The sequence below is a fragment of the Alosa pseudoharengus genome, unplaced genomic scaffold (genome assembly GCF_046254945.1).
Source record: "Alosa pseudoharengus isolate Yale_2024_CS ecotype anadromous, Long Island Sound unplaced genomic scaffold, YU_APseudo_1.1 YU_APseudo_1.1_scf_20, whole genome shotgun sequence".
NCBI classification, from domain to species: domain Eukaryota; kingdom Metazoa; phylum Chordata; class Actinopteri; order Clupeiformes; family Clupeidae; genus Alosa; species Alosa pseudoharengus.
The window spans coordinates 27,473,055-27,489,939 of NW_027468664.1; the positions used below are offsets into that span (position 1 = coordinate 27,473,055).

Genomic DNA, 16,885 nt, shown 5'->3' on the forward strand with positions numbered 1-16,885 from the left:
AAAATAACTATCTTAGCCTACACGTTTGCCAGCCCACACAAATGCAAGGACATTTGATAGGCTACTTGCCTTATATATGTTCACAAATAAAATGTGGATGTTTAGGCTACTTTGATGGCACATAGGCTAAATTAGAGCCGACAACGTGTTGAAAAACATTTTGCACTTAAAGGCAGGATCCGGAGTTAAAACAACCTGGGGTCTATTTATGGATGATAACCAGTTCAAACTTTTGTTTGGGAGCAAAATTAGGCTTACATTAATTAGAGGAGTTTTGAGCTAGACTGTTGTTTGCATTAGAGCCACGTCAAAATAAATGGTAACACTTTACTTGACAGTATCGACATAAGAGTGACATGACACTGTCATGACACATGAAACCTAACACTAACCCTAACCATAACTCTAAACCTAAACCTAATCCTAACCCTAACTTGTTATGACAAAAAACGAATGTCACTTAATAACAGAAGCGTTATGTCATGAACGTTTATGACTTGTTTATGACACATTCATTACAGTGTCATGTCATTCTTATGCCATGTCATTCTTATGCCGACACTGTCAAGTAAAGTGGAACCAAATAAATCTCTATTTTCAAACCACTGACAAGGCTCAAAAGTAGCATGGGTAGGGTCCCTACAGACAAATTGAAGTATTGGAAATGTTAAAAGTGTAAAGAGAGGTTAACAAGACCAGGCTTTATCTGAAGGAAGCATTCCCTGAGTTTGTGACCGCATCAAATCAGTGGGCAATCGGTCTTGCAACACTGTGCAGATCTGGCTGAATTATCAGTCGTCCACCCGCAGTTAACTAGAATATTTTTTTAATTATGAGTCTGCCCAACCTAGCCTGGCTCCGCCCTCCTACGTACTTCCCTTCAGTACGTCGTCTGGGTCTGCGGCATATTTGCGGGTTTTCTCCGGCCAATCTTCACCTGTCCAATCAGGGTGGCTGAGAACGATGACGTCGTGCGAAGACGAAACCGAAACTTATTGTGATAAACAGAAGTAGCAACGCCTGCAAACGTGGAAAAATGCAGAAATTTATTTACAGAAAAGGTAGACCCACATGCATTGTTTCCTGACTGTTGATTATTATGACTGACTATTGTCAGTTTGTAAAGTTTAGGCGAAGTAGGAAGTAACGTTAGGGATCTCTGGTCAATATGATTGGTAAGGCTGGACCAATGATTTGAAAGTAAGTGCCTGTCACCATGCAAGTGTTGCAAACGTTTCCCTATCGAGAACTGCCAGACTCTTCACTTCGTGAAAGAGTCTGGATATTTCCAGGCTATGCCCGACCCGTGGTTTATTCGCAAACCACGCATCTCTAATTCACATTGTGTGTGACAGTACCTTGTATGCTCACACACACACACACACAGTCACAGACACACACACACACACACACACACACACACACATCAACACACCCCTAACGACATACACACAACACACACACACACACACGCACACCCACACACACACACACACACAGGTGCATTTAGAGACACGCTGATACAAACCCAACTCTGCATGTCTGCTCTGATGCAGACTTACTTTTCACCCTCTCTCCCACCCTCACAGAGTGCCTGGGGCAGGCACTGTGCTAATTTGGATAAAGTATTGCAATTAGCCCAGAGAATTCAGCAAGCTCTGGTTTCAGTTTGTATCAAAACATCCAATATGAATAGGAATATTATGAATATGAATATGTCTTTAGTGCAGGGGGAAAGCTCTCCATTTGAAACGGCTGCTTGTCTATATACACACTGTGTGTGTGTTTGTTTTGTGTTTGTGAATGGATGTTTACTTTGTGTGTGTGGGTGTGTGTTTGTATTCGTTTAAATCCTAACTGCATCCTAAGAAGCTAGCTTGCTCGCTCTACTGCTCAGGCAAGTGATTTTACAACAGAGCAGCTGTCTAAGTGCTGAATCTCTGGTGGATGCGGCAGTGTCCACTATGTTACCTGAACTTCATAATATTCCTAATTCTCTCCTCTTATGAAGAAACTCACTTAAGGTTATGGTTATAGGATTTAGCAGATACTTTTGTCCAAAGCGACATACAAAAAACAACAATACAATAGTTAAAAATGTTTAAAAAGTAAACAATTTAAAAAGTTGGTAAGACTACATTAAGGACAGTAGCAAACTGAAAAAAACTAATAAACTGAAGAAGAAAAAACCTAATGGGCAGGGCAAATCAAAACATCAAACAAAACAAAACAAAAACTCAGGGCCTTTCTAAAGTGTAGAGACTGGCAGCCCTGTATATAACTACTAACAATTATTATTTGTATTAAGTCCATTAATCTAGCGTGGGTTGAATACGTTCTTAGAGATTCTTTTTCTTGAACTTTCTTCTGCCAAGATCAACGGCGCTACACCTCGGACAATACAAACATGGAGCAATGGAATTGCCAGAGTTCAGGATATTTTACTGGAAGGACACTAAGTGGACTGTTCTATAACACTGACTGTGCTACATTGTTAGCCGTGTTGTATCCCATGTGGTAGGGGTGGGAGGGGGAGGGGGGTGTATGTTTGACTATGTGTATCTGTATTGTTCGAATACCTTATGTTGTTACCCACCAATACAATACAAAATTGAGTACAAAAAAAAGTCCATTAATCTGTCGATTATTTTCTCAATTTAAGTCATTAGTTGTTTAATTATAGTGTCAGAAAATGGCGAAGAAAATGTTTAGTGTTCCCCAAAGCCCAAGATTGTGTCCTCAAATGCCTTGATTTGTCCACACGCCAAACATGCATAGTTTACGGTCATAGAGGAGTTAGTCAAGCACAAAATATTTAAGTCCAAGAAGCTGCAATCAGAAATGACCCAAATCGATTAGCAGATTACCACAATGGTTAGTATTTAATATTTTAATTGAATAGTTTCAATACAAAACAAAAGGGGCCCTGCAGCAAACTAGAGACTGGTATGTGTCATGTCTCTCACGTCCTGAAGCATGTGACATGTCATGACTATGACTGAAGCTGTCGCTCTGGGTCTTTATGACCTCGTCTGCTTTGGCTCCGACACTGCGGTATGAATCAGCATGTTAATGAGGGGTAAATAATTCAGTCTGTCATTTCGCCTTGAAACTCCCTCCTTCTCTCTCTCTCTCCCTTATTCCATCCCTCCCTACCTTACTCCATCCCTCTATCCCTCCCTTCTTTACTCCCTCCATCCATCCTTCCCTTACTCCCTCCATCCCTCCCTCCCTTACTCCTTCTTCCCCCTTTCCCTCCTCTGAAGCCCTGTAAAGAGCTGACGTGATTCACTGTGGAAACTAGGAGCTGATGTTACAGCACTTAATGCAGCAGGGCTTATTGACTTGTTTTCAGAGTTATGTTTATGTTTATGGTTTCTCTACACTTTTGTCCAAAGCAACTTACAATGACATCAATAAACATCTGCTGTAGGATTTAAAGGCACAGTCTGTAATTCTTGCAAAATGTTGGGAACATATCCCATATTTTAGCAGAGATGCTGCTTTTATACTTTGTTTGCCTATTGTCCAACCCTGACTAAGTTATCCATCACTGACCAAGTAATCCCTTAACCCTTAGAACCCGATTGACGCAAAGTGCGTCAAAAAACACAGCCTTTCTTCTCTGTTACATTGCTCCGGAACTGTTCATCGCAGCGAGATGAAACTTTATTGCATGACAGAGCAGAAGTGGGGCTTTCCAAAAAGACTACACACTTGTCTGTACGATCAAGTATGAAAATTAAAAAAAATCATGAAATTAAATCAAATTGCATCATATTTACAGTCTATACTTCTCAGCGTTCACCTGCACACCCATTACTCTCGTTTGAATTACTCACGAACCCGTGATCGCATCGATATGGCAAGCATATCAGATGAAAGAGGGGACACAGGGCTATCCATTAGTATCATGTTTATCGATCCTTCTGGCTTATAAAAACAGACGAAGTGACTGCAAAATAATAACGTCATGTACACAAACCAACGCTGCACACCCATTACTCTCTTTGGATTACTCGCGGACCCGTGATCGGATAGATATGCCATGTCAGATGAAAGAGGAGACACTGAGCTATCATTTGATACAAGTACATCATTCTGGGTTATAAAAAAGACGAAGTGACAGCAAAATAATAACTTCATATAGCTGGACTTACCCCATGTTTTTGTCTGTTCTTGTGGCAAAGCATGTTTATAATCCAACGCTATCGTGTGTTTCTCTTTGGCAAAGCATGTTCATAATCCGGTTTTGAGATCCTAGCAAATTCCTGCATGGCATCCAATTCAAGGCTCACATTGCATCCCAATTTGTTAAACAAAGAAACACCTTTTTTGCCTTTACTTTGTTCATAGCAATCCAGTAAAAAGTTGAGAATCATTATGAGTGCATAGGCACGCAGGCTAACACGCAACCTCGGGTCAAGTCAGGTCAGATCAGTTCGTGTCACAGATATGGAGCGCAGAAAGATCATTTTTCATCACTAAATAAAAAATGCCATTTATTTCCGTAAATCACACACCACATATTTCTGTAAATTGCTCAGCCCCAGAGTATCCCTCCAACATGGCAATTATATTGCCCAATTCAGGACAGTCTGCCCTACACACACATGAAATGCATGTAGAGCTATGAGCTTGCTGTGGTGAGATACATGTCGAAATATAAGATTTTTTATAATACGCTTTTTATATTTTATATTCAATGCTAGTACTAATACATGGAATGATGGCAGATCTGGATAGCCTAGACTCTGCTGAAAAAAACAATATATAATATGTGTGTGTGGCACTTACAAAGACCAGAATAAATCCTTATGAATAAAGGTAGTGAAAATGCCCTAAAAACAGCTTAGGGTTCTAAGGGTTAAGGACTGAATATTCCTGTCATCACTGACTGCGCCGCAAGACATAATAATAATAATAATAATAATAATAATAATAATAATAATAATAATAATAATAATAATTATTATTATTATTATTATTATTATTATTATTATTATTATTATTATTATTATTATTATTATTATTATTATTATTATTATTATTATTATTATTATTATTTATATAGAACTTTTCACTTTTCAAGCATTGAAAAGGCTGATCAGGAGATGTCCATGTAAATGTTGACCTCAGTTTACTGGCCTTTGCTGTTGCTGTTGCTGCTGATTGTGATGGTGATGGGCAGTTTTGTGGTCTAGTGTGGGTTGTAAACATAAACAATAATGATGATGATGATGATGATGATGGTGATGGTAGGTTTTGTGGTCTGGTGTGGGTCATAAACAGAAGCATGATGATGATGATGATGATTACGACCACGACCATGCATGCGATTACAATGGTGCCATGGTGTTTATTACTGATGATGTTCTGCCAGACTGAAGTTGGAGAAAGTCAGAGAGGGAGGACGGCAGTGCAGTGTTCTCCCGATGCCCATACTTAGTGACGGCAGTGTTCTCCCCATGCCCATACGTAGTGACGGCAGTGTTCTGCTGATGCCCATACGTACTGACGGCAGTGTTCTGCCGATGCCCATACGTAGTGACGGCACTGTTCTCCCGATGCCCATACGTACTGATGGCAGTGTTCTTCCCATGCCCATCCGTAGTGATGATTATGTGGTACGCTGATGGACTGGGCTTGTCTGGGAGGGGACAGGCTCCAGGCAGACCTGCATTAGAGCTGCAGATTGATTGGAGACCTGGAGGTCACGGCCTCATTAGCAGCCAGACTCCACCCTGACCCCACCTCCCACCCACACACACACACACACCAACACACACACACACACACACAGGGACGGGGAAGGTGCTGATGAGGGACGATGAGCTCAGAGAGGGGGATGGGTGAGGAGGTGGAGGAGGAGGGATAGGAAAAAAGAAGAGAATAAGGGAGGAGAGAGAGGAAGAGAAGAATAGAGAAGAGAGAGACATGGGAGAAGAGGCGGAAAAGAGAGTAAAGAGAAAAGAAGGGATGGGTGAAAGAGGAACAGAGAAGAGGGAGGGATTAAGAGTAGGAGAGAGGAGAGGGGTGGAGGAGGATGAGGATGAGAGGGTGAAGGAGGATGAGGATGAGAGGGTGGAGGAGGATGAGGAGAAAAGGGAGTAGGAGAGAGGAGAGGGTGGAGGAGGATGAGGATGAGAGGGTGGAGGAGGATGAGGAGAAAAGGGAGTAGGAGAGAGGAGAGGGTGGAGGAGGATGAGGAGAGATGGGAGGAGGAAGGTGGAGGAGGATGGAGGGAGATGGGAGTAGGGGAGAGAGAGAGGAGAGGGTGGAGGAGGATGAGGGGAGAGGAAAAGATTTGGCCCCCTTCTTCCCCATCTTCACTGGGCCTCCTGGGATACTCCAATCTCCCCGCCCCCTTACCCCCAAACACCCAATACCCCTCACCATGGGCGTCTGATCCCCCACCATCAGCACCACTATCAGGCCCTCCATGTCTCACCACGTGCCCAGCAGGCTTTTATGCCCCCTCCACGTCTTTCTTTCTTTCTTTCTTTCTTTCTTTCTTTCTTTCTTTCTTTCTTTCTTTCTTTCTTTCTTTCTTTCTTTCTTTCTTTCTTTCTTTCTTTCTTTCTTTCTTTCTTTCTTTCTTTCTTTCTTTCTTTCTTTCTTTCTTTCTTTCTTTCTTTCTTTCTTTCTTTCTTTCTTTCTTTCTTTCTTTCTTTCTTTCTTTCTTTCTTTCTTTCTTTCTTTCTTTCGACTGCTCTCTTGCTATGTATTTACCTCAACATGTGTAAGACTTCCCTGCTGTCTCTCTCTCTCTCTCTCTCTCTCTGTTTCACCCTCTCTCTCTATCTATATAATTCTCTCAGACCCTTTCTCTCTCCCCTCCTCTTATCTCAGCCTGTCTGCACCCCCCCCCCCCTCTCTCTCTCCCTCTCTCTCCCTCCTTCTCTGTGGGTATATATTATGGAGCTCAGACTCCTCACCCCAGGGTTGCCTTTCAGTAATTGGCAGACCTCAAAGCTGCCGGCGTCCTTTATCACACCGACTAACTCATGGAAAGTGTGTGTGTGTGTGTGTGTGTGTGGGGGGGGCAACCTTTTGGTAGTGTTCAGATTTTGTAATATAGCCTGTTTGATTTTGATAAGCACAAGGATACTATAGTGATTAATTGTGATCAAAAATGGTCATCCCTGGGCAGCAGTTGTCTTTGTATTTGTGTGCATGTCCGTGTATTGTATACATGATTTTGTATTTCAGCATTTGTAATACATTGCATATTACAATCAGCAATATACATCAGTCATGTTTTTGTTTGGATTTGTGTGTTCCAACATCCATATGCTTGTAGTCCATCTGCCTCTTAACATCAGATACAATTCAGAGGCTTCTCAGAAGGGAAAAAAATAACACAAGCAACTGTAGCAAAAGGAAGAAACGGGGGCATGTACCCCCAACAACACGGGTCATGAATTAATCATCTTCGTCAGGGGTGTCCCTACATGAAAACCACATTCCAGACAAAAAAAAGAAGAAGAAATTGGGGTTATGCAGTACATTTGGTGTGCTTAAGCATCAGGGGCGCGATTCCCAAAACCATAGTTGCTAAGTAAGTTAGCAACTTTGTTGGTTGTAATGCAATTTCCCATTGCCAACCAACTAAGTTGCTATGGTTTTGGGAAATGTGCCCTAGGATGTCCACAGATGATGCTTATGAGTGCTGAAAGTGAAATGTTTACGGCTGATACGCATAACAGGAAATTGCTGTATTCCAACCAACTAAGTTGCTAACAGGTTAGCAACTATGGTTTTGGGAAACACACCCCTGGATGTCCATGATGAGTGCTAAAAGTAAATGTTTGCGGCTGATACGCATAACAGGAAATTGCTGCATGTATTTCAGGACGGCGGCCTGCTGATCAACAACCCCACTGCGCTGGCCATCCACGAGTGTAAGAACCTGTGGCCCAACACGCCCCTGCAGTGTGTGGTGTCCCTGGGCACCGGCCGCTACGAGACGGGCAGCAAGAACAGCGCCACCTACACCAGCCTCAAGGCCAAGATCACCAACGTCATCAGCAGCGCCACAGACACCGAGGGTGAGTGTCTGTCTGTCTGTCTGTGAGTGTGTAAGAGGGAGAGTGAGAGGGAGAGTGAGAGGGAGAGTGAGAGTGAGAGGGAGAGGGAGAGGGAGAGGGAGAGGGAGAGTGAGAGTGAGAGTGAGAGTGAGAGTGAGAGTGAGAGTGAGAGTGAGAGTGAGAGTGAGAGTGTGTGTGTGTGTGTGTGTTGGGTCTCCTTTGCTTGTGTGTGTATTTATTTATTTATTTATTTATTTATTTATTTATATATGTATTTATTTTACAGGGACAGTTAGGCAATGTGTTTTTACTTTGATTTATTTATAAATATATTTATTTTATTTTTTATTTTATGTACCATATATGACCAAGACCGCTTCTATATCACCCAGAGGGTAATTTGTATCTGTAGTTCTTGGACAGTTGAATGTTAAAAAAACATACTGTGAACTCTCTGCTGTCCCTTAGCATCTGCCTTGTTCCAGTTTCACTTTGTGAGAAGTGTACCATGCCATGCCACAGCTCAGCGTCTGGGAGGGTATTTTTAGGAAGAGAGATTCAGCCCGTATATTCGTGCGCACTGATAATTATATAAATATACACCATGCATATCATGCAATGTACTGTACATTTGTGGTGACTGCAGATGCAAATTAGCCTAAGGCTAACTCAGGTACTATGCATCAAATGGCAACATTTATGTTATAAATTGTACATGGTCCCTAACAAATAATATTAATTAATTTCCTTTGGCTTCAAAGATTTACTCCGTGAACAAATGTAAATTTTTCTGCCTTTGTGCACATAGATAAGTTCAGTTATGGAGCAGACACTTTTGTCTATTTACAAAACATACAAATTGAGTTAAAACAACTAGAGAAAATAAAGAATCATATTTTACCATGTCAGTAATCTGTAAAGTTCTTAAATGCTTAAATTTAGCATCTTCACAGCTTTTTTTTTTTTTAATTTTCTTTCATCTTGAGTTTCTGTACACGGAGTATCTATCTTGTCCACTTTTGTAACTGAGTTGTTATGCTTTTGAAGTAGCTAACATTATCTTTAATGCCAGCCGTACCTTCATTTTCTTCCTTTTTTATCTTAATGTGCTGGCTCCTTAATAATGCGTAGGATAATAACTCACTGACTGAGGATGGAGCGCTGGAGAGGCCTGGACAGCAGAAGCCCATGCACAAGCCACACACACACACACACACACACACACACACACATGCACACACACACACACACACACACACACACACATACACACATGCACAATTTTACACCATTTTCCACATCAGCGCTTTTCCTTTTATTGGATGGCTTTTGCATATAGGATGTTAACAGAAATAAATAATCATTGAGGTTATTTTTGAACCTGACCTTCCAACAAACACCACAGCAAACCACCATCAAATACCTTAAAAGCCAAGCCTAAATGCATTTCATCAGTATATTGAATCAAGACCATGTTTTTTTCTTTTTGTTTAAAAAAATAAATACAAATAAAAACAATATACAGATTAAAGAAATCCACAGATTTACTTTTGCATATTGGTGAAATGTATTTACAGAGCATGGGCACACAAAGAAGCCTAAATGCATTAATGCATTTCATCAGTATATTGAATCAAGACAATGTTTTTTTCTTTTCTTTAAAAAAAATAAAAACCATATACAGATTAAGCAAATCCACAGATTTACTTTTGCATATTGGTGAAATGTATTTACAGAGCATAGGGAGTACACAAAGAGTTAAACTCTAACACATGTCACCAGTCACATCTGGTTCCTGTCTCTCCAGCGAGGATTAAAAATTCACGTAATCACAGCTATTTTTAAAGTTCTGATTATCAGCCTGACCTCTGGGTCACCTCTGCGGTCAGATAGCATCAGTAACCGTTAGGTGCCAGAAGCCCATTCACTAGTATGCAACACTGTATTGTCATGGATACGGTTACTATTTGACTGGGAGTTGCTTGTTCTGAAGAGAGTTAACAGTTCTCAGATTGTTGTGAAATTTTTTCTCCATAGTACAGAATCCTATAGAGTCGTATTCATTTGTCTGATGAAGTGAACACATGAAATATTTTCTAAACTGTGTAAATAAGCTGAGTTGAAACAGTGGAACACTTGATGAACCTTGTGCGTGCGTGTGTGTGCGTGCGTGTGTGTGTCTGTGTGTGTGTGTGTGTGTGTCTGTCTGTGTGTGTGTGTGTGTGTGTGTGTGTGTGTGTGTGTCTGTGTGTGTGCGTGTGTGTGTCTGTGTGTGTGCGTGTGCGCGTGTGTGTGTGTGTGTGTGCGTGTGTGTGTCTGTGTGTGTGTGTGTGCGTGTGCGTGTGCGTGTCCTGCTCCTCCTCCACCAGAGGTCCACACCATGCTGGACGCCCTGTTGCCGCCGGAGACCTACTTCCGCTTCAACCCGTACATGAGCGAGGACATCCCGCTGGACGAGAGCCGCCGCGAGAAGCTCAACTTCCTGCTGGAGGAGGGACGCCGCTACCTGGAGCGCAACGATGTCAAGCTGCGCAAGGCGGCCAGTGTGCTCACCCAGGAGAAGGGTGTCGTCCAGCGCGCCGCCGAGTGGCTCCAGCTCAAGGCCGACATGTACGACGGCCTGCCTTTCCTCTCCAAACTATAGCGCCCCCTGGAGTGCAGGAGGTGGTAGTGCAGTGGACACAAGGGTCCTCAAGTTCAGGGGTGCTTGTTGACTGGAGTCGAAGGGCTAGCGTAGTGTAACACTGTAACACACGCCATTGTGCAGCTTCTCATGATTTTTAATGTTTCTGGCGATTTGAAGCGGTCCTTCCCCGTAATCCGGGGAACCTATTGTCGAGCGCGGTCCTAACGTTGCTCCCAAGGTTAGACGAGATTTTTTTTTTTATTTTTATTTTTTTATTCGTAATTCCACGCAGGCCTTCGTGAGAGAGGGCTCTTTAACTGATTGCCACTGGGATCATTGGCAGAACTGCCTATGCCAAGACTGCACATCACTGTAGTGAGATGGGCTCCCTTTTAACACCCATCCTGATTCGTCTAAACACACGCTGCTGTTGCCCTTGCTGAGTCGTGTGCAGTGGCCCAGAAATAACTCACTCGACTTGACTGACACTCAAATTCATCATGTTGAGTTATTGTGAAAGCAGGTTCGCTGCAGTGACGTGTCATCGCTTAATTACTGTATGTCAAAATCATTTCTGATTATGCACACATCTCTCGTGTGATTTGCGTGTGTGTGTGTGTGTCATGCACTTTCACTGGCATGTACTGTAGTTTTACATAACAAAAAGCCCTTATCAAGTAACCGTTTCAAATAGTGAGACAAATAATTTCACTGGTTTTGAAAAGGAAACATCTCCACTTCATTTATTTAATAATTATTATTTTATTTTATGTTTTGTTTTTATTTTCTTTAGGAACAGAGAACCATAAAATTACCTTGAAAAGTCTTATATTCCAGCTACTTGACTTCTATTCTGCTGGAGTAAGCACTACTCTTTAAGCACTAAAACCATCTGCTGTACAGCATTGCTCATCCTCTGTATATAGTATGCACTAAAATGATAGTGAAATGATGGATGCTGATCACACTACAGTAGATTTTATTGCAAGTATTCTGCAATTTCCATTTGAATGCGTTGTTTGTGTTCATGAATCATCCAACTTGAAACTGTAAAAAACAAATCAACAAACTGACACTCAAACCAGTGGCAGTAGACCACAGGTTTCTTCATTCAGAGCAAGTGAAATAAAAAATCTGTCTCGGATTCTAAACAATCAGTCATCTGTGTGTTCTTTTTTTATGGTCCATAACTGAACAGCTGATGCATGGTTTAACCTCTCTGGTCGTTGACTCTATTGCAATGTAAAGAATTCTGATTTGTTGTATGAATGCTGTTGAACTAGTTTTATGTACTTGCACAACAATGCTCTGTGTCAGGACCCTGTCAGACCTGCACCAAACCCCGCCCCTGTTCTGTAAATATTTTCATCTTCCAGCAGGGGGCTGTAGCCGTGTAGGTGGGCACAGGTGTGCTGTCGATTGGTCCTAATGAGCCAGATGTTAAAATGGCCCGCTCTCAGGATGCAGACGGACTCCCTCTCCTCTCGGCCGTCGTTATAGTGCTTATGTTATGTTATCGAACACTTGTACTCATACCCCTAGACACTATGCACTACACTTTAGTTTTTAAGCTTCCATATACTGACTTTTCTATAATTATTTAATAAATATACTTTATTGTTACTCTCGCGTGGACCTCCCTTTATGTTTCATATGCTTGAGCCAGCATGTGTGACATGTGGGGGATCTCGTCCGGAATCAATTCGGATTTGGTTGCTATTTGGTAGTGTTTGCTTAATTACTTTGGTTAATTGATTTGCGGTTTCCGGTTTGCTGCGACCCTGTGCATAGATGCAGGATTACCTTTTGCATGCGGCTTTGTTCATGTGTTGCTTGGCGTTTGAGGCCTGGTGGAGACCAAATTAGGGTAAGTTGGAGCTACGTAAACCCCTGGTGTTAGGTGAGACCGCCTAAAAGTTTTTTGTTTTGTTGTAAATTGTTTAGTTTAAGTTGGCGTGTCGAACGTGGGGAGACTGGCTAGCAGTCTAATCGCAAGAGGGCACGCTGAAGATAGGCTATGGAAATATTCAGGGTGTGTGCTAGTAGTTAGATGCTGGGGCAGCTCCTGTTAGTGGCCAGTTTATTTCCCCGGTGTTCTCTGACGCTTGGTTTCACTGAATAAAAGACGCGCATGATTTGGTTGATTTTAAGGGCTTTTGAATGAGAGAGGCATTCGTTGAAGTAGACAACGTAGATTATTTTGGCACCTGTTTGTTCTGTGAAGTTTTGTTGAATTACCAGTTGGTCTAAAGTTTACATGGAAAATCTCAGTGACTTTTTTTCTTTGCCATCGGAAGAGGGTTTGAATAGTCTTACGAAAGAACAACTGCGACAAGTCGCCCAGCATTACCGATTTAATTTAAACCTTCCGAAATCGGCTAATAAGAAAGAAATAAAACAATTGGTTGCGGAAAGATTGGTGGAAATGGATGTTCTTTCTTTAAATGTAGAACCAGATCCAATTGCTCCAAAAGATACATCTACCCCTAGAGGTGGTCATTTGACGTTTGAGGAGCAAAGGGCTATACTGGAGTTACAAATTCAGCGTGATAAATTGGCAGCTAGTAGAGCTGAAGCGAAAGAAAAATAACTAAAATTGGCAGCGGCAGAAAGGGAACAGGAAAGATTACTTGAATACGAAAGGTTGAAAGTGCGTGAGCGACAGATCGAGAGAGAAAATGAGCTCGAGCAAGAGCGGTTTAGGCTTATTGAAGAGGGCAAAATTCCAGGTGGTGGCCCTGATAGGGTTGGGCCTGCACCTCAGCCAAATCCAGAGTTAAACCTGTCAAATATGATCCGATTTCTGCCTAAATTTAATGAACGTGACCCCGATGTCTTCTTTTCATTGTTTGAAAATATAGCGAATGATCGTGGTTGGAAAGATGACGAATGTACGTTGTTATTGCAGGCAGTGGTTACGGGTCGTGCCCAGGATGCTTTTGTCGCCCTTAGCGCAGAGGAGCGTAAAAGTTATAAAGCGGTAAAAGACGCTATTCTGAAGGCTTACGAGCTCATTCCGGAGGCATACAGGCAACGTTTTAGAAATCGGAGGAAAGGGGATAGGCAAACACACAGCGAACTGGCTCGTGAGTTGAATGGGGTGTTCTTGCGTTGGTGCGCGGCCGAAGGGGTTAAAACATACGAGAGTCTAGTCGATTTGGTCGTGTTGGAACAGTTTAAAAATATTATTCCAGACCGACTTGCAACTTATATAAATGAAAATAAAGTCAAAACCGCGGCAGAAGCTGCAGTCCTCGCAGATCAATTTGTTCTGACTCACAAAAATAAACCAAGAGATCAAGCCCCCCATAGTTTTAGCCGTGATGATTTTCGTCCCAGACGTTTTACTAGTGGCCCTAGAGCAGATGATGAGGGAAATTGCCATTATTGCATGGGTAAGGGTCATTGGAAGAAAGAGTGTCCCTTATTGCATGACCGACAACGAAACCGGAATTCCTCCAAGTCTATTTCTGAAAAGGCCGGGGTGGGTTTGGTGGCCTGGTCTGGCCGGACTGTCTCCTCTACGGTGAGGACTCCGACTTGTGATAACTCTACGGAGGGGTTGGGTGGTGAGAGCGCTCGTCCTTCCAAGGAGGAGTCGCAAAAAGGACGTAATGGTTCTGATGAATGTACTAGTGAGAGCTATGGTCCGTTTATTACAAGGGGCTATGTGTCCTTGGTCGGTAGTTCTGTTAAAGTGCCCGTAAGAGTATTGCGCGACACAGGAGCAAGTGAGAGCTTTATCGTTCAGTCAGTCTTGCCATTTAATAAAGAGTCCGACACTGGGAGCTGCGTCCTGATCCGTGGGATTGGGATGCAGACCATCTCCGTTCCTCTCCATCGGGTGGAGTTGAATTCTGATCTGGTGCAAGGAGAGTTTGTCATGGCTGTTCGTCCCTCATTGCCTGTGCCAAAGGTGGATGTGATAATTGGGAACAATATTGCTGGTCGATGTGTTTGGCCGGGTGTGCCACCACCTGTTGTGAAAATTGAGCCCGTTTTGCCAGTTGAGTCTGATGTATGTGCCAATGAGTTCCCAGATGTTTTTACGGCTTGTGCGGTGACTCGGGCCATGAGTCGCGCACAAGAGAAAGATCAGTCTGACAATAATGACCGTGCTTGTCCAATTTTACCTGTGTTACCGTCCTCTCTGTCTCGTGTTGATTTAATTGCGGCACAAATAAATGATGAAGAGTTAACTGAGCTACTTAATGCAGCATTGTCTGAGGGTGATATGAGCAGCGCGATGAGTGGTTATTTTACTGTTAATGGTTTATTGGTGCGTAAGTGGTTGCCATCTGATCATGACGTTCAAGAACCGGTGTTGCAAGTGGTTATGCCGAGGGAATATCGTGATTTAGTTTTGCAGACTGCACATGGTGGGGTTTCCGGGCACTTTGGTGTCCGCAAAACGTACCGTCGGCTGTTACAGCATTTTTATTGGCCGAAAGTGAAACGTGATGTGGCTAAGTTTGTGAAAACCTGCCATGTCTGTCAGATTGCGGGTAAACCCAATCAGTCAATCAAACCTGCGCCGTTATGCCCAATTTCAGCAGTAGGACAGCCGTTTGAACATCTTCTCATTGATTGTGTTGGTCCACTGCCTTGTGCGAAATCAGGGTGTGCCTATTTATTGACTGTGATGTGCCAGACTACAAGGTATCCGGCCGCTTACCCATTGCGCAGCATCAAGACCAAGCCCGTAGTAAAAGCGCTGTCTCAATTTATTTCTGTTTTCGGTATCCCCAAAGTCATACAAAGTGATCGTGGTAGCAATTTCACGTCGAAGATGTTTAAGGAAGTGTTGACTCAGCTACGCATTAAACAACAATTAAGTAGCGCATACCACGCACAGAGTCAAGGCGCTCTGGAGCGTTTTCACTCTACTCTAAAGTCTCTTCTGCGTGCTTATTGTTTGGAGTTAAATCGGGACTGGGAGGATGGGCTTCCGTGGCTGTTGTTGGCAGCACGGGAAGTTGTACAGGACAGCACAGGGTTCAGTCCAAACGATCTTGTTTTTGCACATAATGTTCGAGGCCCATTATCTGTTTTAAAAGACTGGTTGGAGAAATCTTCCCCTCCGGAAAATGTGATCGATTATGTCAATGGTTTCCGACGCAGGCTGTTCCTGGCAGGTAAGCTTGCTAGTGAAAATCTTGCTAAGGCCCAGGGGAGGATGAAGACTTATTTTGACTGCCGGGCAGTGGAGCGAGTTTTTAGTCCTGGAGACCAGGTGCTGGCTTTGCTGCCGATGCCTGGGTCGGCCTTTTGCGCGAAGTTTGTCGGGCCATATTCTGTTGTGCGTCAGGTGACAGAACGTGACTATCTGGTGGCAACGCCAGACAGGAAAAGATCAACGCAGTTATGTCACATCAATTTGCTGAAGCCATATTATTCTCAATCTAGTGGAATTGACTCCAGTGGCGAGCAAGTTAAATCTGCTGCTTTGGGAGAGGCGGTTAGAGCCGAAACTGTACTGTACCGTACTTTTGTCCTGTCCTCTGTCTTGCGGATGTTGCGTAGTGTCTCGCGGCACTGTCTTGCGGAAGTCGCGTACTATCTTGTGGCACTGTATTGCGGAAGTTGGCTAGTGGTATCAAAGATTCTAGACAGATCACGAACAAAGCTATTTTTTGTCTTTATTTGTTTCGTTGGAAAATACAATTTCAATGTCGGGATGTTAGGAAGACACGTGGCTTGTAGAAAGTGGGTTATTAACTTACAACGCTGAATGTAGGGCGACGTCTGGCCAATATTATTCTGCTGTAAAACATGTTTTTGTTTATCCAGCATTGTCTTGCTTAAGTTACGTTGTGCCTTGCAGAACTGTCTTGTGTAAAGGTATGTGTGCTAGGTGTGTAGCGCTGTCATGATGGTTGTCTCGTGGAAAGTTAGGTAAAACGCCAAATACAAACACAAGTATCCGTTGTCGACCTCAGTTGCTTTGGAAATGTTTTGTTTTGTTGAAATGTTTGTTATGCCACCTAGGCCTATTAGGCTACCTTCCACCTCTTTCTGTTCTATTTGTTATTAACTTGTAGGCTAGCCTAGGCTACTTGTAACCAAGAAATATATAAATCACTTTTTACTTACAACAAATAGCCTACCTATATTAAACACTTAATGTATATTGTTGATATTCCACAAGCAGCATTAGTTCAAGTTCAAGTAGTTTATCGTCATGCACGCATAAAGGGAAATATAATTAATGAAACTCCTTGTGCCAGCA

The 16,885-nt window shown here is 42.8% G+C and overlaps 1 protein-coding gene across 3 annotated transcripts in view; it reads left to right on the top strand.

Annotated features, from left to right (window-relative positions):
* Window positions 1-11,810, top strand: part of pnpla8 (patatin-like phospholipase domain containing 8) — a 26,125-nt gene extending 14,315 nt beyond the window's left edge. For all 3 annotated transcript variants that reach the window (XM_076296989.1, XM_076296990.1, XM_076296991.1), the window contains 2 exons: window positions 7,856-8,051; window positions 10,400-11,810. In XM_076296989.1, coding sequence (XP_076153104.1) covers window positions 7,856-8,051; window positions 10,400-10,674 — 471 coding nt within the window. In that variant the 3' untranslated portion in view covers window positions 10,675-11,810. The remainder of the gene's footprint in view (window positions 1-7,855; window positions 8,052-10,399) is intronic.
* Window positions 11,811-16,885: the final 5,075 nt, after the last annotated feature.